Here is a 23684-nt window from a genome sequence, read left to right as displayed (position 1 = left end):
TGGGCCTCTATTTTAAACTCGCACCATTGGTACGTTTTTCAGTTCCGCCAGTAAATTCTCTCCATGTGTCTGAGCTCAAATTCCTTGTCCCTGGTATGCCCTCGGATCAGGTAGTCTATTCATCTGTGAGCTACTAGGTCACATGCTTCCAAAAGTAGCTATTTAGGCAGTGTGGTCCCCAGGGGAGGGACTGGGGAGGAGGAAGTGGCTCAAGATGGGCTCAGAGTCCCAAATCACCTCAGCCATAAACTAAGAACGAATCGAATCGCATTAGAGGAAGAAGTTACACAAAAAGGAAAGGATTTTATTGTCTCGTTTGTTTGTTGCTATCCCTGGATGAACCAAGTGGCGCAGTGTGGGACTGTTCACAGTGTAACAAAGACCAGCCAGCCTTGCTGTCATTAGGCCAACAACCCTTTTATCTCCTTGCAGGAGGGGATACCACCATTTCAGGGATCCACAATTGAACCTCTGGCTTGATCCCTCCCTGGCAGACGTGGTTAAATCAGTTTTTTCAGAGGAAACTGTGTATAGTTTGAGGCAAAACACAGGATCAAATTAGCGTTCCTAATCTCCTTGTTTGGGCCTCCTCCCGGGAGCATCTGGGCTTGTCACACATTCCGGGAGGAAGCCAAGGCGCAGCTGTAGCCACAGCTGCTGGGGACAGGCCTGGGTGGTCACCGCCTGCAGAGTTGGGGAAGGACAGAGGCTTTGGGGCTTCCTCCAGGGAAGCTCACCCTCACCTCTGCTCTATTGACTTCATCATAGTCCAAGGCCTTGGCCAAGAGCCCAGACAGAGTGAGGGTCACCCGAGATGACTGGGGGAATAGGGGGGCGGGGCTGCATTCCAGACCTAACCCCACCCCCCAGGAGCCAGAGTAGGGCTGTGAGCAATGAAACTTAAAAACAAAAAACAAAAACAAACGAACAAACAAACAACCCACATATGAGGTGTGAGAGGTGCTAGTGGCTGTGGTATTTGCTCTTTAAAGGTTGAAAAACTTCAAGAATGTAAGGCTCTTTTTTCCATCTCCATTTGCTCTTTGGCAGTTCTATTAGGGAATCCTGGAGGATGCAGGATGATATCATGTCTTCCAACTGAGAATGAGAGATCTCACTGGTCCTGTGAGATGCAGCTGGCCAAATGTTTTTAACACTAGCTGCTTTATGTCACACCTAAAGGACGTGTCGATCCCTTCAGTATCTACCACAAGAAGATTACAGTGCAGGAAGGGCCTAGGAAAGGACCTCACTTCTGAGAATGGCAAATATTCAGAATCCTCAAAGCCCAAGGATGGATATTAGAAGGAAGAAAGTTTCAAATGAAGTCTGCTTTAAAAAGCAAAAACAAAAACCAGGCAGTGGTGGCTCATGCCTTTAATCCCACACTTGGGAGGCACAGGCAGGTGCATCTCTGCCAGCCTGGTCTGCAGAGCAAATTCTAGGACAGCCAAGGCTACACCGAGAAACCCTGCCTTGAAAAAACAAAACAAAACAAAAATAAAAGCAAAACAAACAAACAAAACCCCAACCAAACAAAAACAGAAAAAAGATTTCAGAACTAATCTTACCCAATTGTGGTTAGCTAGCCCTCTGGACAAATGTTTCAGATGGCCATCCTTCAATCAGAAGGTACTCAGGTGTAGCTGTCACGAGAGATGCTCACAGGTAAACACATAAATACACACACCCACGGGGACAGACACTCGCTGGTGCTTTTGTGGTTCTATAGGCACTTCATATATGCATCTCCATCTCGTTACACTTGCTGGCGAGAGCTACTTCTTTGGAGGTGGGACATTCTCTTCGAAGAAGCCCTGGTTGACAATATTCCCTGCTGGGAAGTATCTAGCCACCACAAAGGAGGACCCGTCACTCGCAGATGCCTTCCCCACGCCTATCTTCTTGGTATTCTTCCATACCATGGCTGTAAAGTGCCCTGTGGGAAACGAGGGAGGAGCGGGTGAATCCACAGAATCGGAGAGGATGCTTAAGGGACTCTCTAAGCCCTGTGCTCTCTTCTCCAGCTCTGGCTATGTGGTATCTGCAGATGCAGATCATGAGGAAGAGACAGAGCACACTGGATTTGTAAAGCACATCCCGCCAATCAGTCTCACAGACTGCAGCCACCCCAACACTTTCTCCCGGTCTTCCTGAGGTTGTGATAAAGCCCAGGGGTCCCAGCAACTGTGACACCAGCTTAGCAGGCGCCCACCCCAAACAGTGCCCCCCAAATGAAACTCTTTCTCTTTCAGATTTTTAGATTTTACTTTACGTGTATGAATGTTTTGCTGGAATGTTTATGGTCCCCTGGGAAGTCAGAAGAAGGTGTCACACCCCCTGGAATTGGAGTTCTGAATGGGTGTGAACCATCACATGGGGGTTGGGAACCGAACCTACGTCCTCTACAACAGAAGCAAATATTTTTATCTGCTGAACTGTCTCTCCAGACCCCCAAAGCTGAACTTCTTAAACATCCCTCTCTTATTTTCTAGTCTTTTTCTTTCTTTCTTTCTTTCTTTCTTTCTTTCTTTCTTTCTTTCTTTCTTTCTTTCTTTCAATCTGTGTCTTATTTGATCTGTCAGGAACATTACTACAGTCAATGTCTCTTCCTTTTCAACCTTTCTCCCTCACTGAGTTCCGGGACACTAGACTCTTAGCATCCCCTCCATCCCCAGCCTCCATCCTGGTTTTACTCCCTCTGAATCCTTCTCAGTCCAAGGCGCTTCTTTTCACTACACTCTATTCTTCAGCCAATCTCATCTTTTCCTGGCTCCCAGGTGGATTTCTCCAGCTCAAATCTGCAGTCTCTGTTCCCAAAACAAACACCACACATTTCCACATTCCATCTGTGACTCACAGATGTAATTTATCCAAACCTCACTCTCGACTGTGGTTCCCCAGATCTACTCCTCTGCTGACCCTTCTGTAGCAACAGCATCTTAGTGCTCATGCTCCTGGGATGAGCCTGCGTTCTTCTTCCTCTTAGAAATTCCTCATAACCTACCACTAGTTCCTGAGGAATTCAAGTCTAAACGCTAACTCCAACCTATGTCCTTCCAAAACCTTGGTTTCACTCAGCTTTCTCCCTTAGAACACTGCAACATCTCCTGACTGTCCTTGGAATCCACTTCTGTCCGCTCTAATTCATTGTCACTGTGAAACAAATGAATCGGCAAGTCAATGAATTAGAGAGATCATGCTGAGGCACCAGTCCTATCTATTTAATTTCCTCAAGTAAAAACTGTACACTCATTGCTGGTTGCACCCGGAATGAAAGCTAATATCTCGGCCTGGTGCTTCCATTCCCTGAGCATAGCAGGCTGCTCCTGACTGAAGGTCCTATTGGGAATAAACCCTTGCTCAATTAGCCTTAGTGTGGATGTTTCTATCTGTTTTTTAGTACTGAGAATTGAACCCAAGACTCTGCACGCCAGTAAGCACTCCACCATTGTAGACTCCCTGAAAGGAAATAAAACTGTAATTCATGTAATGTATGTTAAATAGCCCAAAGAGTTGTTTGTGAGCTTTGAAACCTGGGGCTGAGAACACAGCAGAACAGACCAGGACATGCCCGGGCAAGCCCATCGCCTCCCTAGCTCCCACCCCTCTGACCTAAGTTAAATGTTACAGGCTGCTGATGTTTAAATGGACCAATCATGTGAAACCGCGCCAATTCCTTCCCCAGCCCCACTCCTTTTCTATAAAAACCCCTAGCTTCCAAGCCTCGGGGTCGAATCCACTGTCTCCTGTTATGTGAGATACGTTTCGACCCGGAGCTCCGCCATTAAAAAACCTCTTGTTGTTACATCAAGGTGTTGTGTTCTATTCGTGATTCTTGGGTGCACGCCGAATCGGGAGCTGAGTGGGGGTTTCCCCACTGAGTTCTTTCATCCCAACCTCGGGAGCCTTCCATTGGCCAACAGATTCTCATCCCTTGGGCCTCTAACTGAATAACATTTGTTTAAATAAGCCTTACACAATCACCCCTTCGTTTACCAAAGGTCTCCCTCTCTACCCTGACCACACCCCATCTTTTTCACTCTCTGTTCCTACTGTCCTTCACCTATGACTCCCTACACACACAAACACACACACACACACACACACACACACACACACACACAGCAAAGGAAACGTGTTCTTTTATTAAAGATATCTTAAATTAGGCTTATGCACGTATGTTAATCAGGAAAGGAAGGAGTCTAGAAGAAACCACTGCATACTCAAGAGCATAGACTTCAAAAGAGGAAGTCATAGGAAAGAAGCCAGACACATCCAAGACATTCAAGCCTGGGCATGGTCTCTCCAGGGGAGTCACAGTCAGCAAATACAGCTGGTATTCAAGAAAGAGGTGGAGAAAAAGGAAACGTTATGCTGTTTGCCTAGAAAGGCAGGCACTGTTTTGTTTTAAGCCAGGGTCTCCGTATGTCAGGGCAGCCTCATATTCAATATATAGGGAGAATACCCTTGACCTTTGACCTTGACCTTGATCATCACAGGACCTGTCAGCAGCACACAGCTTTAATGCCATGCTGGGGATTAAACTGAGGGCCTCGAGTGTGTGTGTGTGTGTGTGTGTGTGTGTGTGTGTGTGTGTGTGTGTGACACAGGCACCCCTACCACCACACCCAGCACATGTGATGGTGCTGAGGATTGAACCCAGGGCCTCAGGCATGTTAGGTGTGCACTTTACCAGCTGAGCTGAATCCTTACCCACTGATTTCTGGTCTTTCTTACTCTTTGGATCTCACTGGCTTTGAATTCAAAGACTGAGGCTATCCTCCTGCCTCACTCTCCCAAAGCCACCATACCTGGTTCATGCTTAATATTTTTAAATTTAATATTACATTTGTTGCTGGGCCTGGTGGCGCACACCTTTAGTTCTAGCACTTGGGAGGCAGAGGCCAGCAGATCTCTGAGTTTGAGGCCAGCCTGGTCTACAGAGCAAGTTACAGGTCAGCCAGGGCTACAAAGAGAAGCCCTGTCTTGAAAAAATGACAGCAAAAACAAAACACAAATTACATTTGTCTATGAATGTGTGTGTGCACACTTGTATGTGGGGGGCACATGCGTGCCTTGGCACCCCTGTGAAGGTCAGAGAACAACTTCAGGAGTCAGTCCCCTCCTACCTAAACTCAGGTTGTCATCTTAGTGGCAAGTGACTCTGAACCAGCTCACAGGCCCATAACATTTAAATCTTGAAACCCTAGCTCCAGGTTAACCTGGAGTACACAGCAACTTCAAACTTCCTTAAACTATACAAAGAAATCCTATCTCAAAGATTATTTTTTTTTCAAAAGAAAGACTGCCTAGGTATGACTCTACATCTTTATTTATCTCTAAACTTGTACTGACCTCAGCTCTATAAACTCTGGTTTTCAACTCTGAACAGAGGCCCTTCTGGCCTGGTCTTCTGTGGTTGGTCTGCTGTGGCTCTCAGCTCTAGGCACAGGGCAACCTTGCCAGGCACCCCTGCTTCCCCAGCTGACTCTTGGCCAGGGCTCAAGCCCTTTCTCCCACAGGCTTCTCTAAAGTGACCATGGCCACGGGCTTTGGCCATTGACCATCTTTCTGTTTCCCAGAGGAGGAGGAAGCAGCCATCACCCACTGGTTGCCAAGCAACTGGCTGGACAGAAAGTGCTCATCAGCGATGACGTGTGTACAACTTTGCTCCTTAAGGGAGGTCACCGAGCAGTCTGTGAGGTTTCCATCTGCACAGGGTAATCCCATTACAGTATTCAGAGCTGAATTAAGGGACACAACTTCCTTAGCAACATCAGATAACATACTGGTTTCTAATACTAACTTCCAACAACAGTTCCTTTTTCTTTTCTTCTTTGTCTGAACCCCTTAAAGGGACCACATCCTCTTTCTGGCTGTGAACTGAATTTCCTAGAATATACCTTTGAAAACCACACTGAACCAACTACAGTAGATCCTTACAAAGAAATAGTGTACAAAGAGAAGAAAGAATGAGACAACTTTCTATACTGATATAGACAATCTCTGACAATGCAAAAGAGGACACACACAGATACACATATGCACATACACACACAAACACTACACACACACATATATATACACACACACACTCACATACTCATGCACACACAAACACACCACACACACATGCATACACATACACACACACACACACTCGTAAAACTCAGGATAACTTTAGGATGATACACAAGAAACCATGAGCTTGCATCATTTTCAGACAGCGTGTCATGTCTCATTTAGAATCAACAAATTTACTCATTTAAATAGGACAGAACAAAGCAATTATAAAGAATAGTAGGGACAGTTCGATAGACTGCAAGAAGCTGGCTGAGGGAGGGGCTGTTAGTCCAAGTAGATAATAAGGTATTTCAAAGGCCTTTCACCTATATAAGCTCAGGTTGGGGAGCCCCCAGAAAACAATGCAGCAAGAAGCCAGGGATTGAGAGACTCATGCAGGGTGGGCTTGGCAATCCTCAAGGCTTGAAGTCATAGTTCCACAACACCAAAGGCTCAAGTGTGGAATGTCATTTGTCCCCAGCATTGTGCAGGCACCATCCCTTGGTGCAGGCACCATGGAAAGGGCACTGGGTATGAGCAGAAGATACAACAAAAGCCTTTCTCTTTGTAGGTCTCAGTCTTCTCCTTTGCTAAATGGGCAGAATAAAGCCCTGCTTTTAGCTCCATTGGAGACTGGTGTGGATACAGTCACTTAATAACCATCAAGCAATGCTATGTGCAGCTCCAAAATCCAGCATGTGTCCGATTGGTCAAGACCCTCACTCTCAGGAAAAGCAAGCTATGAAGTGAAAGTCTGTGGACACCGTTAAAAGGAGCCAAGGCTCTGCCTACACATCCTAAATCCCTGCTCCCTCCTCCTCACTCAGTGGCAAGGTCATTGCCATCTGAAGCTCAGGCAGCAGCTAGCTGCTCCTCAGCCTAGCAACCCGGGGGCGGGGCGGAGGAGGGGGCGGGGGAAGGGGCGGGGTGCTAACTGAACCAGAAATGTCCCAGATCTGCACCTAAGGTTGCAAGAACCCTTCCTGGACAGGGTGAGCAGTAAGCCACAGGAAATAGTAAGAACACATCATTTCCTGCTTCTGAAGAAACTCTCCAGGGGATGGCAGGCCTCAGATGGCTCTACTGTAGATGGGATGATGGGGGAGGGGTCGGAGTGAGGAGGAAAACTCCCCCTTTCAGTTTCTCGGGTGTTTTGAGTCAGACACACATTCCTTCCTAGCTTGTCCTGGGCTCAGGAGGGGTCTGAGTCACTTCTGAGAAAAGACAAGGGGTAGGGGTGGGGGCAGCAAATGGGTCAGAAGGACCTCAGAGCCCAGAAAAGCTGGAAAGACTTTAATAAGATAAATGTTTGCTGCTCAGGGCTGGAGAAAGGGCTCTTCCTTAGTCTGGTGCAAAAAGGTTTGCCCAGCAGCTCTGTAACCTCCCCGGCTCCCTCAAGGGTGGCGTGAGGGAGGGATAGGGCTCACTGGCTGGCCAGTCTAGTTAAATTGCAGAACTCCAGACACAGCGAGAAGCCCTGTCTCAAAAAATGAGGTGGAGAGAAACTGAGGAGGACATTAGACATCAACCTCTGGTCTCCTTATGCACACTCATGTATCTATACACGTGTATATACACACATACACACAGATGCTCACACACACACACACACACACACGAGCATCTTCATGTGGACACACATGCATTTATATGAGCACACACGTGTGTATCTGCATGCACAAACACATGTATCTGTATACACATCAGAGAGTGAGCTCGCGAGCACACACACACACACACACACACACACACACACACACACACACACACACGGCCTATAAGAAAGGTGATCTTGGGCTGGTGAGATGGCTCAGTGGGTAAGAGCACCCGACTGCTCTTCTGAAGGTCTGGAGTTCAAATCCCAGCAACCACATGGTGGCTCACAACCATCTGTAACAAGATCTGACGCCCTCTTCTGGAGTGTCTGAAGACAGCTATAGTGTACTTACATATAATAAATAAATAAATAAATAAATAAATAAATAAATGTTTAAAAAAAAAGAAAGGTGATCTTCCCTGTTTCTGAATCGACAGCGCCCAGAAGCACCAGAGAGGTTCCCACCATGTCCTTGGATAGGGTAAAAAGAATGACTCAAGTTCCCACAACACACAAACAGCAGAGCCAAGAGCCTGCGTTTTTCTGAATCTTCTTAGACTCACCTGAGCCACAGCCCACAATGCAAGGGAAGCCCCAGTCCTGAGAAATGGGGAGAAGCAGTGCATGTGTGCGTGCGTGCGTGCGTGCGTGCATGCGTGTGTGTGCATATGTGTGTGTGTGTGTCTGTCTGTCTGTGCGTGCGTGTCTGTCTGTCTGTCTGTCTGTGTCTGTGTGTGCGCATGTGCATGTGTGTCTGTAGAGGCGGGAGGTGAGGACAAGCCTGACCCTTTCTGAACTGTCCCCAGGGAGCCACAGCAGTGTCACTAGGAGAGCAGCTGAGGCAGCAGAGGCGGCAGAGGCAGGATGAGCAGGTTGGTCATATATGCTCAAATATCAGCTCAAGAATGAAACACTGCTGGTACACACCCAACTTTGAGCTGGCTGGGCATGTGGTGTCTGGGGTCAGGATGAAGAAAGGCTACAGGTCTGGGATGGTGGTGGTGGGGGTGAGGTGGGCAGGTGCTGGGAAGGGAAAGCTTTCTGTTCTGGGCAGAGTTAAACCAGAGAAGTAGGCTGAACCAATGCAGGAGGGGGAGCGCCAACTTTCCGAAGGGAGGCAGACCGTGTTGACTGACATTTAGCCCAGGCCCCTCCACTCACCAGTCCCTGAAGTGAAACCAGGCTGCTGGAAGTTGTAGCTCTTGATTTCGCTGTACCACCTATCGGCCACATCCTTTCCTGTACAGAAAAGACACGTGAGAGCTCAGCAATAAAATCTATACACCCCTCCCTCTGGCTTCTTCCCCCAACCCCAAACCCCCATTCCACACTGGATATCTGACAAAGCCTTGGCGAGGTGAAACATTAGGGTCACTCCCTGCAGAGTCCTGAGGACTCAGGAAGAAGGCACCCAGTGCCTTCTCTGGGTGGGTTGAGCACTGGGGTCAAGAGTCCGCAGATGAGGTGGCCTACATCCTGCCACTGAGCCACTGTGGCTTCTAGACAAGGTGTTCCCTGCTCTGGACCTCTGCAGCAGAAGGTCGGACTCAGTGAAACCCAAGGATCTTCTAGCCATGTTTTGAATTTCGGGGAGCCTGTCCTCATCCCACCTGGGGTCCGTTTCTAAAATACCCATAGGAATAAAGGGAGCTGAGCCAGTAGGCCAAGGGGCCTTCATCTCGAGCATCCACTGTCAGCGTGGCATAAGGAAGCATCTCCTAGGATCTGTTGATCTCAGAGCCATAGCTCCAATCAGGACATAGATGTCAAGATGTCACCCTGGTGGCCAATGAAAAAACGCTGAGGCCTGGGTCCGTTTTGAGATCAGTTGTATTGATTTCTCTAGAGGAGAGACCCAGGGGTTGGGAAGTATTCTAAACTCTCCAAAAGATTCTAGCATGTAACTATGAGATACTTAAACTTAAATTTGGGTCAGAGAGAGAGAGAGAGAGAGAGAGAGAGAGAGAGAGAGAGTACTGGCTTGATCATGATGCTCTGAGATCCAGCATAAGGTCAGACTGGATAGAGCAGCACCCCGGGGCTCCTATCAAGTCTGCATCCACCCAGCACCCTTCTCCCAGTCAGGAGACGCTGAGCCTGGGCCCGGAGTCTGTAGGCTGAGGAAGAGGCTCAGAGGCCCCACCATCAGCTGCCTTCCAAGCACGTAGCTTTTGGGGAGAGGACAGCTGGTGTGGGGGTGGGGCAGGTGGGGGAGGGGATGATGCTAGGGAAGCCAGGCACTTGGGGAATCCCCTTGGGAGCTCCCAGGAATGTGAGGCTGGGGAGGGAAAGGAGTCATTCTCTTCTGGGCTTTGGAGAAAGCCCCAGAGATAGTGACAGCTCTTACTATTTTCCTAAAAAGCTACCTCAGGGCTGCAGGAGATAGAGATTCAAGAATGTCTGTCCAGTGGGGGTGGGGGTCATTCCCTCCCAGGCCCTGGGCAGAAAAATCATTTCTATTTTCCTTTCCTTTCCTTTCCTTTCCTTTTCTTTCCTTTCCTTTCCTTTCCTTTTCTTTCTTTCTCTCTCTCTTTCTCTTTCTCTCTCTCTTTCTTTCTTTCTTTCTTTCTTTCTTTCTTTCTTTCTTTCTTTCTTTCTTTCTCTCCTTCCTTCCTTCTCTCTTTCTTTCTTTCTTTCTTTCTTTCTTTTTTTTTTAAAGAAAAGAAAAAAATGCTCAATTCTTTTTTTTTCTTTCTGATTATGAAAGCAATACATTTACAGGGCAAAAATAAATAATTTAGCAAAGCACGGGACGCTCCGGTGCCCGCAGCCGGCTGAAGTAATACAGATGCTGCAGTCTCCAGCGCCCGCGCCTCTGACTTGTACTTCTGCACCCGAGCTGTCTCCTCTGACTCATCTCTCTTCAGGCTCCCAGCCTACTGGCTGTGGGGCAGCTACTGAGGTCAGCCCAGGAACAGATGCAGAGAATTCAGGGGTTTTCTTTCCCTTCCTGGGCCTGTGGCTCTACCATCATTGAACTGTGAAGGGCAGTGCCAGGAGGAGCGCCCAGAGGCCTCATCTTAGATCTAGCAGAGCAGAGCGGGGAGGAGCTGAGTGTCCTACCTGTCTGATCATAGGACGCCCACGCAAGGTTCTCTCCACACTGGCCACGACTGGACTCTGGGCTGTGCTTGAGAATTCTCGTGCTGGCCAGGGCCTCCGAATACCTGCATAATGTATCTCCTCAGAGCAGGCCCCGCCCGGGGACACCCCCACCTCCATCCCTGACACACACACCATCCAACATCCAACGTCTGAGATTTGTACTGCTGAGCCTCCTTCCCTATCTGGGTTCACCAGAGGGATAACAGAAACACAGGTCTTGTATAGCCTGGGCCTCCCAACCATCCCATTTTTAGAAGATTGAGCAAAGGGGCCTGCCTGGGCCAGCAAAAGAGTAGGTCCTTAAGTCTGGCTATATCTGAGACCCCATCACATCCCTTCAACCACCCAGGGGCCCTCATGACTGCAGAAGCAGCTCCACAAAGGGCCCGAGCCAATGGCTGCTGGGAACTCACTGCTGGGCTTCCCGGTTGAGCTTCTTACAAAGCTTCAGGGGCGGGACACCGTGCTGGGCCCGGTACTCGTTGTGGGCCTTCAGGACCTCGTTATTAAACTGTTTGGAAGCTGGAATGACAGAGGAACGAACAACAGCTCATTGTAGAGGGGAGACCACCAGAGGTCTATTGGCACACGTCAGGACACAGAGACAGCCGGCCCCTCCCTTCCTCTTCATCCTGCTCACACCAGCCCTGTTCCACACCAGTGTTCATTCTGCCTCTATGACCACCATCACCCTCTTCAGAGCTCTGTGACCACCATCACCCTCTGCAGATAGATTAGGATCTTCTGGGCTGTGATGGGGACCTGAATCTTTATCTGAGGCCATGGGAGACGACTGAACAAAAGCAGGGGACTACACAGATTCAGAAAGCTGCTGCTGGCTGCTGAGGGGCACTGAGGAAGGAGCAGAGCTGGTCAGACATTGCTAGAGGAAAATGTCTGAAGGTGGCTGGATACCTCAGACTAGACCAATGGAGTCTGGGGAGAGCTGGGGTTGGGAGCTCAGGGAGAAGGAAGGAGCTTAGCTAGGGTGGGTGGTACCATATTGGACCAGTGAATACAAGAGGCATGGGTGGATGGAGAAAGGGAGACAGGGAGACACAGACAGGAGAGAGAGAGAGGGAGAGCGAATGAGATGGGGGGAGAGACAGGAGAAAGAGTCAGAGAGACAGAGAGAGGAGAGAGGGAGAGAGAGGAGAGAGAGAGAGAAAGAGAGAGAGAGAGAGAGAGAGAGAAAGAGAGAGAGAAACAAGGAGGAGAGAGAGGAGAGATAGAGTCAGAGAGCCAGAGAGAGGAGACAGAGAAAGGAGAGAGAGAGACAAAGAGGAGAGAGAGAAGAGACAGAGAGAGAGAGAGAGAGAGAGAGAGAGAGAATGAGATAGTACTAACTAAGAGGCTCAATGGCAGCAGCCTTGAGGGATGGACTGAGAGTTTAGGGAAGAGGACACCGTGGTCACATGAAAGGAGGACAGAATCAGCCGGGTGGGGCTGTGGAGAGGGAAGAGCCTGTGCCCACCTGGATTATGAATTCAGCAAAGTTAACATCCAGAGGACTGGGGTTAGGGAAACGGGATGGAGCACTGGAAGATCAAGAGTGGACAAAACCCACACCACTTCCAATCTGAGGCAACCCCATCCTTCCGGGATCTTTCCTCTCTTCAAGGCTTATCCCAACCCATCCATCAGTCCCTCCAACAAACTACCACACACCAAGCATCCATCCGCTTTCCATCTTTCCAGCATCAGCATCTGTACATTCATTCCTCCACTGCCAACGCCTACCCATCCACCAACTCCTCACAGATGCACAACCCACCCGAGGACTGATCATCAATTCAGTCCAATGCAAGTCTACTCAACTGCTCCCTGAGCACTGTCCCCCACAACGTAGACAGAGAATGGTGACGGTCATGTAAAGCAAACTAGTAATGATGCAAGAGGAACCTGGAGCAAAATGGCCAGAATAAGATCACACACCATGAACAGCCTTGGGAACTTAGGAATCCAACCCCCTCTGGAGACCTGGGGTGCAGGGCAGGTCTATGAGTGAGCACCAGACTGGTCCCTTCTGCTAGGAGCAGGGTAGGAAGGCTACAGTCATGAAGGGCGTGTTTAGTGTTAGCTGCAAGCAGAAAGGAGGAAGAAACGAAGGTCATGGTTGGTGATCATGGCATCCTAGGACTTTCAGACAAGTTACAGAGGAGGTAGACTGCCCTTGAGGGCTGTAGGGTCCAACAAGGCTGGGTAGGAGATCCAGGCTCAGGAGCAGGTGGTGGGGCAGGGTTGGAAGGGGCTCTGAACCTATTTGTGAGTTGGGTGGGGATGTGAAGAGAAGGCAACATGGTAACAGTGCAGAGGGTGGAGCCACACCCAGAAATCCTCACATCCTGGGGTCAGAGAAGGTCCACACCCTTTTGAGAAGAAAGACAGAGATCAGGTGTCCTGAGGTAAGAGGAAACAGAAGGTGTTTAAAAAGTGTAGAATTTGCAAAGTGGAAAGATCTTGGAGCTGCCTCCACGGGCAGTGTGAATCCATCTGACAGGAGGCGGGAGTGGGGTAATGGGAAGGAGGGCAACTCCTGGATACAAGTCACAAGCTGGGTCTCTTGCAGTGAGCTAAGGAGCCAGCGGGAAGATGTGGTAACCAGAACCGCAGGCCCCTAGGCCAAGGGTGCTCCACCCTGCCTTGCACAAGAGGCAGAGAAGAGAGAGCCAGAAGTGTGTGCAGGAGGCTAGAAGTGGGGTCCTGTGAGAGTAAACATGCCCCGGGCTCTTTATCCTGGAGATGAGACTGGAGGGTGCCCGTGGGTGGGGGTGCTCTGGTGAATTCTGGGATGCTACAGACAAAGCTGGAGTTAGCAGGTAGACAGGGCGGGATGACAGTTAGGCAGGACTAAGAAGGCCCTCTCTCCCAGTGGAAATGTTACTGGACCTCTAAGGAAACAAGCTGGAACACTGGCAGCCCTGAGAAGTGAGGGTCCACCCCATCTTCAGTACTCCATGACTGCCATGTCTGTCTTCAGAACTCCAAGAGAATAGTGAGAAAGCAGAGAAAGGTGACAAAGTGGCCACATTGAGGCCTGGGTTTAAACAACAGGCAAGGTGTGTATAAGGAAGTGGCTCTGCCCAAGGTTGGGCCATGTCAGCTCTTTTCAAGTTGTCTGGACTCTTCCTGGAAGGCAAGTCCCTCCCCCTGGCTGGCCCTGGGGCTGCAGCCCTTTCCTTCCCCCAGCAGGAGACTCCTGGGACATTCCAGTTCCTTGGGTCCACTGTCCCAGTAGTCTGATATCTGACACCTGTATCTCTCTTTAGGAAATATATGCTTCTGCCAGGACTGTGAGAAAAGCTTTCTGAAGACAGAGGAGCCCCCCCCCCCCGGAATGTGGCAAGTGACCTGCCACAGGGGCCTGCAAGCAAGTTACTCTCCATCCCTTGTAAAGTTCCGTGGGTGTGGGTGAGAGAGATGGAGAACTGACCTACAACTTCAGGAATTTCCCTGCCCTTCAGTAAATAGGCAGGGTAAAAAAACAAGGGCTTGAATGAGCCACATGGTCACAATGAGGAAGGCACCCTGTCTCAGTGACAGGCACAGCCAGAGCCATCCTGAACTTACAGTTTCCATGTCTTAGACAGGCCAGGGCAAGTCTGATGGGACACCTTGAGAGACACTGGAGACTCGGTGACACTCGTGCTGTCATGAGAGCTCCCTGGAAAAGTGTCTCTGGATCAGGAGATGGGGGTGGGGGTGGGGGTGGGGTGGGAGGGTTGGAGGGGGGGAGGTCAAGGGTGCAGAAAGGGCCAGGCTATTAGGGACCCAGGAAAAAGGGAACCACATTAAAGCAGTTTGGGGGTTGGGGTCAGTCTGTACTGGGCCAGTTGTGCTGTAGGTCCTTCAGGCTCTTCAGCAGAGACTATCAGGCCTTTAGAAACTAGGTCAATGAACTTCCTGAATGGGGGAAGTTCCAAGGGACAAAAGTGAAAGTTCCTGAACCAACACAAGATCAGCGCCAGGAGCCAGCAGGGTCAGGCTCCCTCAGCCAGGGCCTCTGCAGGGGATCACCAAGAATCCAGAGAGGAGGGCACTCTCAGTTCCCTTAGCTGGAAGTCTGAGGCTCCTCCAGCCACTTAGGGTTCTCTTAGGAGTCCCCTCTCAGTCTGAGCAGGGCAAGAGCCTTAGGAGGCAAGTTATCACTGGCGACCACACCCAGCCAGGGGAACACCCTGCTTCTATAGAAAAACCCAGGAACACAGATAAAGTCAAAGTAAAATCTACCCACAGGCAGGCAGAGAGGGCCCTCAGCTGCCCATGATGGGGGAAGGGCAGGGATCCACTTTTAGTTTTGCTGAGGAGCTAGAGGAGAAGCAGGCAGACCCATCTGCCCCCGAGGCTGGGCTTATACTTTCTCCTGCTTGTTTCCCACTGAGCCTTGGAGATCTCATTAACCACTCACCACCTCTTGGAGCATCCTTCCCCTACCCACCTTCATGACTAGACTAAAAGAATGTGCTTTGCAAGGGAAGGAACCGGCCCAATTTCCCTTGTTGGTCCAGGGGTGCCATCAGGAGGGGTCTAGCTCTGAAGCAAGTCCCTGTTCTAAAGTTCAGCCGTAGCCTATGGGTCACCAAATGGAGTGGTAGAGATGTCGCCTAAGTGATGCTCAGACTTCAGGGAGACAACTGAAGTGAGCAATAGGAGAAAGGATTCCACACTGGCAGCTGTCTCCAATCTCTCACAGGAGAGATGAGGAAGGAAGGGGGGAAGAAACAAGAACATTTCTCAAGAGTCTCCTCAGAGCTGGGTAGGCCTGCCTGAGAGGCCTGCACCATCTTGGGGCTGCAGGAGACCATGGAGGCTGCATAGAACAAAGGGCGGTGGCAGGACAGCTTTAAGGCTGAGTGTTCTGGGTGGGGCCACTCCAGGTCCCTTAAGATCTTTTAGGGGCCTGCGGAAAGTGGAGGGATGTCCTCAGCCCCCCCCCCCCCCCCCATGCTTTGGCAGAGGGCATCTTCCCTTGGTACTCTCTTCCGAGGCTTCATTGTCCTGTTCTGCTCCCCTCTCCGGACTCCCCACAAAAGGTGTGAACAGGTCCCTCCATCCTCTGGACAAGAGGCTGAAAAGCAAATTGCTCCGGAAAGAACTGGTTTTGCATCTTCAAGAAGAGTAGGAAGCCAATAACCAGAGGGAAAACAATTTTCTTAAGGAACCTTTGAGTTCTTCCAAGCCTGGAAATTCGTTGAGTGAGTGGACGGACAAATGAATAAGTTGTTCCCACCAGGTACAGAGACAGGACTAGATCCCTGTCCTTGTTTCCGATGGAGAAGTCACCTCTGGGACAGCATATGAATTGCCTCAGGTCACTCAGACCCAGCGGGCCGGGCAGGGTAAAAGCCACGTAAGTACACCCCTCCCACCCTCCTCTCCTGCCCTCACTTGCTATTTCACAGCCAATATCCCCTCTTGATGGTGAGAACAAGCAACCAAGAGTTTCTTAGTGGCCCATGGGCAAGGAATCCATTTCTCAGAGTGATGTCCTTCTTTAAGCAGAGCTGTTGGAAAGATGACGCCATACACACAGTCCTTGAATGACTGAAGCTGTCGGTCTGCAGTGAATGCTCAGGCTGCTCAAGTATGAAGATCAGCCTACAGCAGTGGCTCTCAGCCTTCCCAATGCTGTGATCTTTAATCAGGTTCCTTATGTGGTGGTGACCCCCAACCATAAAATTATCTTTGTTGCTACTTTGTTTTGTTGCAAAACTGTAATTTTGTTACTGCTAAGAATCGCAGTGTAAATATCTGTGCTTTCCAATAATCTTAGACACCCCTGTGAAAAGATTGTTCCATTCCAAAGGGGGTCGAGACCCACAGGTTGATAAACACTGGTCTAGAGACAAATCTCTGCCTCCATGGGCCCCAGGCTCTCCTCTGTGCTTAGAAAATGACAGCTGCAGTTTCAAGATGGCCCCAATGCAGGGGGAAAAAGGACGTTTGAACTGGAATTGCTGGGACTGCCCTGGCCCACATGGCCTCTCCCTGCATAGGTCCTAGGCTCCCACCTGGTAGAAAATTCCTGTTCTTCTGCTCCCGTATTCTCTGGTATTAAGAGTCCAGTGTCTAGAACACCAAGATTCTTAGAGATGATTCTGGGGTGTGTGTATGTGTGTGTGTGTGTGTGTGTGTGTGAGAGAGAGAGAGAGACAGAGACAGAGACAGAGACAGACAGAGAGACAGAGACAGAGAGGGAGAGGGAAAGAGAGAGACCCCAACAGCTGGAATCCATTTGGGATGGGGACTAGGGTGAGGACATGTGGTCAGTGTGCCATGGAAGCAGAGTTTGGAAGTAAAAAAGCTAGGCTATGCAGACACACACACACACTTACTTGTCCAGACTTTATATAACAGATTGACAATAATGGCCTTTTGTGCTATTTAAAAGGTTAGTAATGTAAAATACTTCACCCTGCTGCCTATCATACAACAAGAAGCTACATGATTAGTCATCGGTATCATTTGAGGCAAAAAGCTACCTCATTCTTAGGCACCAGCACACCTGTTGCACACTGAAGGCCAGGAAGAGGATCAGGGCTGTGGGCAGGACCTTGAGATCTTTCCAACACTGGCCCAAGCCCTCCAAGTTTGAACCTTATCTCTGAGAGCCACCTCCCTGAAGGTGGTCTGGATTTTTAAGGTTGGACTTGTATACAAGGTTTACTGGGTCTGAGTTATCCAGCAAAGTCATTTTGTCTTTTGAGAACTTAGAAGAGGTAGACATGAGTGGCTGGACTAGAATACTAGCGAGTGAGTCTGGGGTCTGCGGGGGTGACACTGGGTTCTGCCAGCTAGACCCTGCTTCCTGCTCCCTCTTCTCTGCAACCTGCATCAGCACCATTTGCAGCAGACTCATGCCTCTGACCTCCTCCTCCCCGATGGCTCCCATCCTTGTCCTAGGCCACAACTGGGTAAACTGTGGGGTAAGACCCTAGGTGTGCACATCACTGAAAGCAGAGGTGGTGAACATTTTGGCAACAGTAAAAGATTTCTGGATGCACAACCGCCAAAACTTGATTTAAAAGCATGAGAACGGCTCTGAGGTTTTTCTGCTAGTGCTCGGCCAGGTTGTGCTGTCGTCTCTCTGCAGCCTAAGTTCTGAGGAGGTTCAGATGTACATGTCTTCACACCAGGCACTTCTCCTAGTAGCTCACTTGTTATGGATATCCGTGTTTTTTTTTTTTTTAAATATTTATTTATTTATTATATGTAAGTACACTGTAGCTGTTTTCAGACACTCCAGAAGAGGGAGTCAGATCTCATTACAGATGGTTGTGAGCCACCATGTGGTTGCTGGGATTTGAACTCTGGACCTTCGGAAGAGCAGTCGGGTGCTCTTACCCACTGAACCATCTCACCAGCCCCCGATATCCGTGTTTTTATTGCACACATGAAATGTTCTCTTATAGAAACACAATGGTTTAATTACTGAAAACACTTTTCTTCTGTCATTTCTCAGTCAAATTAGTATGGCTTTGGATTCTATCTTAGTAGAATGCTAAGTTTTTTCTCTTTCCTCCTCCTCTTCCTCTTCTTCCTCTTCCTTTCCTCCCTCCTCCTCTTTCTCCTCCTCGTCTTTTTTTTCAGGTTTTGTGTGTGAGCACCATGGTCTGTGTTCAGAGACCAGAGGACAACTTGTGAGAGTTGACTCTCTCCGTCTGTCATGCAGGTCAATTCAAGTCCTCAGGCTTGGCGGCAAGCGCCTTTACCCACTGACCCATCCTGTGGGCCCTAGAATGCTTGATTTTAAAAATTGCTGTTGAGTTACTCAGTCGAGAACAATCAAAAGTCTCGGATGTAGGTCAATGGTAGAATACTTCCGTGTTCAATTCCCAGCAACATAAACAAACAAATCAGTGAATGGATTTTGGCTCGAGTTAGGACAGAAATTCCAACGATAAACGATATGCTAGCACATGCCTTTAACATCAGCACCCAGGAGGCTGAGGCAGGTGGATCTCTATGAGTTTGTTGAGACTAGCCTATCCTACCTACACAGCCAAGGCTACATAGTGAGACTGTCTCAAATGTGTGTGTGTGTGTGTATCTGTCTTTAAAGAACTTTTGAGATAAATTTCTTAGAGCAGGGGAAGTGGCTTGCCACACAAGCATAATGATTTCAGTTTGTATTCCTGTTTAAAAACAACAAAACCAAAACCAAAACCAAACCATAAAACTGGCCACAGCAGCCATGCCTGTATAATCCCAGAGCTAGAAAGGCAGGGAGGAAGATCCTGGGGTTCTGGGGCTGGACCGCCAACCAGTCCATCTGAATCAGCCAACCCCAGGTTCAGAAGGAGACCCTGTCTGAAAAGATAAGGAGAGTGACCGGGGAAGCCACCAGAACACACAGAACGCACACAGTAATACAACGAATTTCCGTATGAACTGTTATCATTAAACGTTTGATTTTATGCTAGTTTAAGCTCATACACCTGGAGCTGTATAACAATCCAGGGCGGGGCTTTCTTTCACAAATAGACAAAGTTTAAGAAGCATAGCCCTAGGTGCTTGCAGTACTGTCCTCTGTATCGAGGCAATCTCTCCACTTGCTAGCTCTAGCTTCCCCCTTCTGATCCTCCTCTCTGCTGCACACTGGTCCTGTCCTCTTCAGTGGCACCCTGCATCCCATATCCAGTAACTCAGAACTTCCGCAAACCCTCTAGATCTGATCATTTTCTTCAGGCTCCTTGGTGAGCCTCTAGATTGAGGCCTCTCTCCCGTGCTTCCTGTTTCCTGAGCCCTCCTTCACTTGCAGACCCTGAGCCTGGGTCATTTCCCATCTCTTCCTGACTCTCTTCCCCAATCAGTTTCATTTACTCATTTCACAACTCAAATGGACGTTCCTAAAGATCGGGCTGTCCCTCCACTGCACGCGGTCCACAGTTTGGAAGAGAGGACAGAGGGTAAGAGGGAGGAGACACAGAGAGAGATGGGGGAGAGCAGTAGCAGGAGGTCAGCACATGCGCAGTTCTAGAAAATTGTCTCTTAGAGCAGGAGCTGGAAACTATGTATCTTTAGAGTGGGTGGGGCAGGGAGGGGTGATCTTTAAATCCCAGCACCAGAGAAGCAGAGGCAGGTGATTCTTTGTGAGTTTGAAAGCAGTTTGGTCTCCCTAGTGAGTTTCAGCCTAGACAGAGTTACATAGTGAAACCTTAAAGTAATAATAGTAACAATAAATATCAATCAAGTGAAACATAGCTTTAGAAAATCCCTAGGCTGACTCATGAGTCTGGAGAGGAAGGAGTTAATTTTTCAAGTAGGCTATTTCTCATAAGGCTTTCCCAGGGTAGCTATCACTTGCCCCATCCCCACCTTTCATCTTGCTCTTTTAATTACACGGCATATTTTTTCCATTACAAAGGATCATATGGGACACTGTCTTTGTACAGATGGGTAAACTGAGGCACGGAGGAAGGAAAAAATATGCTTAATATCACATAGCAAATGATCAATAGGTCCAGCATCGAAAGCCAGGCATGTCACTTGGAAGAAAAGCAAGTTAGGACCAGGTCACAAAAGACCACACACCCCATGTATCTCTTGAGTCTAGGTCCTGGAGGATAGACAGCTCCATGAAGGGACTCAGCCATCCTCACCTGAGGCTGACAGCCCACTGACTCCACTGAGTAGTTGTCAACCTGTGGGCTGCGACCCCCTGGGGTTGGTGACTGCCCCCCCCGGGGGGCCACACATCATATAGTATTTATATTCCGAATCATAATATCAAAATTACAGTTATGAAGTAGCAACAATGTAATTTTATGGTGGAAGGCGGGTCGCCAGAAGGTGAGGGACTGAATTAAAGGGTTGTAGCATCAGCAAAGTCGAGAGCCTCTGCTTTAGAGCCTCCCATGAGGCACGGATGATATTCTAATAAATAGGAAGCCTTGATGCCCACGAGGGAGGAAACTGAGGCAAGAAGATCTATTGCCCACCTGTCCCTTATCTATGCAGGAGTGACAACAAATGACACAGGGTGTGGGCTGTCCCTCTGAAGGAGGAGGGAGAGATTATGGATGGGACCCCCTGCTATCACAGGAGTTGAACACAGAAGGATGGGAAGGGTTTCAGGCTGGATGATGGGAGTAGTGAAGACTGGACCGGGACACGGAGGGGAAAGGACCTGAGTGCCTGCCTGCCAGCCAGCGCAGCTGTGTGGCAGAGGGGGTGCTGTCAGTGGCCAGAGAGCCGACAATGGGGTGGAAGGTGACAAAAACAAGGAGCGACAGGAAAACGGCTTTTCAGAAACGTAAACTTTACAGCCACAGGAGTGAGGGTGGGCGGCAGCAGGGCAGAGATCACAGGGGAAGTAGCTCTGCACAGCACCCAGCCTGGCACGGAGGGGCCTCAGGAGGTGAGCGAGAAGGAGACGAAAAGGAGTCTCAGAGCTGCCTTTAGTTGGGTGGAACCAGACTAGTTGCTTCGCAGCCTGGGATGCTGCCACGGTTTGGTGTCTTTTTCCCACTGTAACTTTGTCTTCCTCTGGACAAAGCATAGCCACGCCTAGGCAGGCTCAGCTATCCCCATCAGCGCTTAGAAACCCTCGCTGACGCAATCCCTGGCTCGCAGCCAAAGGGACCCTCCATCTCATTCCCCTCATTCTTTCTCTCCTAGCCGGTGTTCTTACCGCTACCTCCGCGCCACCCACCCCACCCCCTGGTTGAACCAGAAACAGCCGCTCCTCGGAACTTTGCTATGCGCGCTCTCCATCCCGCACCCAGGGATCCCGCATTGCAGCGAGAGTGACAGGGACTTTCCAGGGGCTCCCAGGGGATCATGCTCCAGATGGGGCAGGGTGACGGCGAGGGTCTAGGCGTCATCCCCGCTCCCCGGAGGGCCGTATGGGTGGCTCACCTGATTTGCCCATGGCCTGCTGTGTGCGCTCCTCCGCTCCGCTGCGGCTGCGTTGCGCTGCGCTGGCTAGCGGGGTCCCAGCAGCTGGCCGGGGCCGGGAGGGGCAGGGGCGGCCACAGCCACTCCCCCGGCGCCGCCCGGCCCCGCCTTATAAGGCAAAGGCAGCTGCAGGCGGAGGCGCAGGGGGCCACCCCTAGAATTCATTTGGCCGGGTGGGATTCCGCCGCTGGCTAGGGCGGTCCAGATGTGGATACGAATGCTGATTCTGAGCGTGCCTTGTCTCCTAGAGCAGCAAGTGCGCGCGCAAGACCTAGGGGCGTCCACGCCTTCCCTGTAGTTCCCCACGGTTCCCGCGCGACCGACGCCTGGAGAAGGCCTGGTGAGGTACGGTTCCCTCCGGCGCCACCAGGGGTCGGTAACCTCCCAGACTCAGTCTTTGGCAACACCACCCCCTCCCAGATCCCCAAAGTTCTGCTTCCCCTTCCCAGTGACACCATGCTCCAATCGCAGCTTCTTAGGACCCTGTCCCGCTATGCATCCCCAGGTTGTAACTGAACACTTTCCGGCCCTCCAACTCCAACCGCCCCAGGGTGGTGCCGCTGCCCGACTTGGACCTATCCTCTTGAACCCCACTGCCTTTGAGACCAACCCAAATTCCCCACCTGAGTTTGGATCCAGCACCCCCACATGTTGGCGTCATCTAAACCGAGACCCCCTGGTTAATTCAAAACACATTTTTCTCACCATAAAAAGTTAATGATTCACAGATTACAAGGACACTTTGCCTCCCCCTCCCTGGATACATATATATTTAAAAGATACATTTATTTGGGCCAGACATGGTGGCTCATGCCTTTATTCTTAGCACTTGGGAAACAGAAGCACGCAGATCTCTGTGAGTTAAGATTGGCCTGGTCTAAACAGTGAGACTTTACCTTTGTGCCCTACATAGCCGAGAATGATTTTAAAGTTCTGATCTTCCTGCTTCTACCTCCCTAGTGCTGTGACCACAGACACCCCCAGCAGTACCTATTTCTATGAATTTAAATGTATTTTACTTTTAGGTTATTGTTTGTCAGATGGAGTCTCGGTGTACCTCCCATTGTAGGTCAGGTCTGTACCACCACACCTGGCCAGACCCTGCAGCACGGAGCTCAGATGTATCCAGTAGGTTAGCGCAGAGCTAAATGCACGCCCGCCCACGCCCACCCCCCAGCCATTCCCTCTCTCCATGGCCAGCAAATACACTTCCCACATCCTAGCACTTCCAAGCAGGAGTAGAGTGGATACTGGTACTCATCTGACTTAAACGAGCTTTTAGTGCTGGGTTGGGATTCTGACTCTGTTCAATTCTCTGTTCCATTTTGCCGACAAATTCCGATGGAAATAGTCAAATGACCCAGGAAAAGTCCCTGTCACACCTAGAATCTCTAGAAAGCTATTTCAGAGGAACCAGAACTGCAAGGCCCTAAGGAGACAGCTGAGCACAGAGGAACCGCCTACTGCGTGCAGAGGACAAGCATCAGGCATACGTACACCATGTACAGAAGTGTCACCAGAAGGTGAGTGAGCAGGCTGGAGATCTGGCTAGGCTAAATTCCTGCCTCTGGGCAGTACAGTTTATGGTTGGTGTGCCGTGTGCTCTGTCCACCGGTTTTGCCAGCTGCATGCAGGTAGTGTGCCAAATCGACTGAAGTGCCGTTAAAGCTGATTTCTACTAAGGGCAACTGGGAGGCTGGAGAGGAAGGTAATGCCTTAGCCAGCAAAGACCAGAGACAAGCCATAACAAAGATCAGACACCAAGAGGAGAGATTAACCCAATTTCTGTTTTGTTACCTAGCCTGGGCTCACGTCAAACTAGCCATGTAGCTGAGGATGGCCTGAACTCCTTATTCTCCCGACAACAGCTCCTAATCAGTTTCATCAATTTTTGTTGGGTTTGTCTCACTGAAGAACTTTGAACCGGACCCTAGTGAGCGGGGCTGTAGTGAGAGCCGGAGAGATGGCTCAGCGGTTAAGAGCACTGACTGTTCTCCCAGAGGTCCTGATTTCAAAT

General features: G+C 49.8%; 1 protein-coding gene and 1 long non-coding RNA gene across 4 annotated transcripts; one reads left to right on the top strand and one right to left on the bottom strand.

The window, feature by feature from the left end:
- Positions 1–283: 283 nt before the first annotated feature.
- Positions 284–21700, bottom strand: Glipr2 (GLI pathogenesis-related 2). The gene is made up of 5 exons (NM_027450.3): positions 21629–21700; positions 11182–11290; positions 10727–10830; positions 8825–8902; positions 284–1939 (listed from the first exon to the last, which is right to left on the bottom strand). The coding sequence occupies exons 1-5, from the start codon at positions 21639–21641 to the stop codon at positions 1779–1781; spliced, it is 465 nt and encodes a 154-aa protein (NP_081726.1). The 5' UTR covers positions 21642–21700; the 3' UTR covers positions 284–1778.
- On the top strand, positions 15702–23684 carry Gm30377. Of its 3 annotated transcripts, none has more exons than XR_881223.2 (4): positions 15702–16118; positions 21916–22012; positions 23019–23190; positions 23469–23684. It is a non-coding gene; the product is annotated as a predicted gene, 30377 (long non-coding RNA). The 3 variants fall into 3 exon arrangements; XR_003955382.1 differs by lacking the exon at positions 15702–16118 and adding an exon at positions 18354–19677 and having other exon boundaries at positions 21389–22012; XR_003955383.1 differs by lacking the exon at positions 15702–16118 and adding an exon at positions 20746–21128.

The sequence above is a fragment of the Mus musculus genome, chromosome 4, assembly GCF_000001635.26.
Source record: "Mus musculus strain C57BL/6J chromosome 4, GRCm38.p6 C57BL/6J".
In the NCBI taxonomy this organism is placed as follows: domain Eukaryota; kingdom Metazoa; phylum Chordata; class Mammalia; order Rodentia; family Muridae; genus Mus; species Mus musculus.
This window is presented reverse-complemented; position numbering and strand designations above follow the sequence as displayed.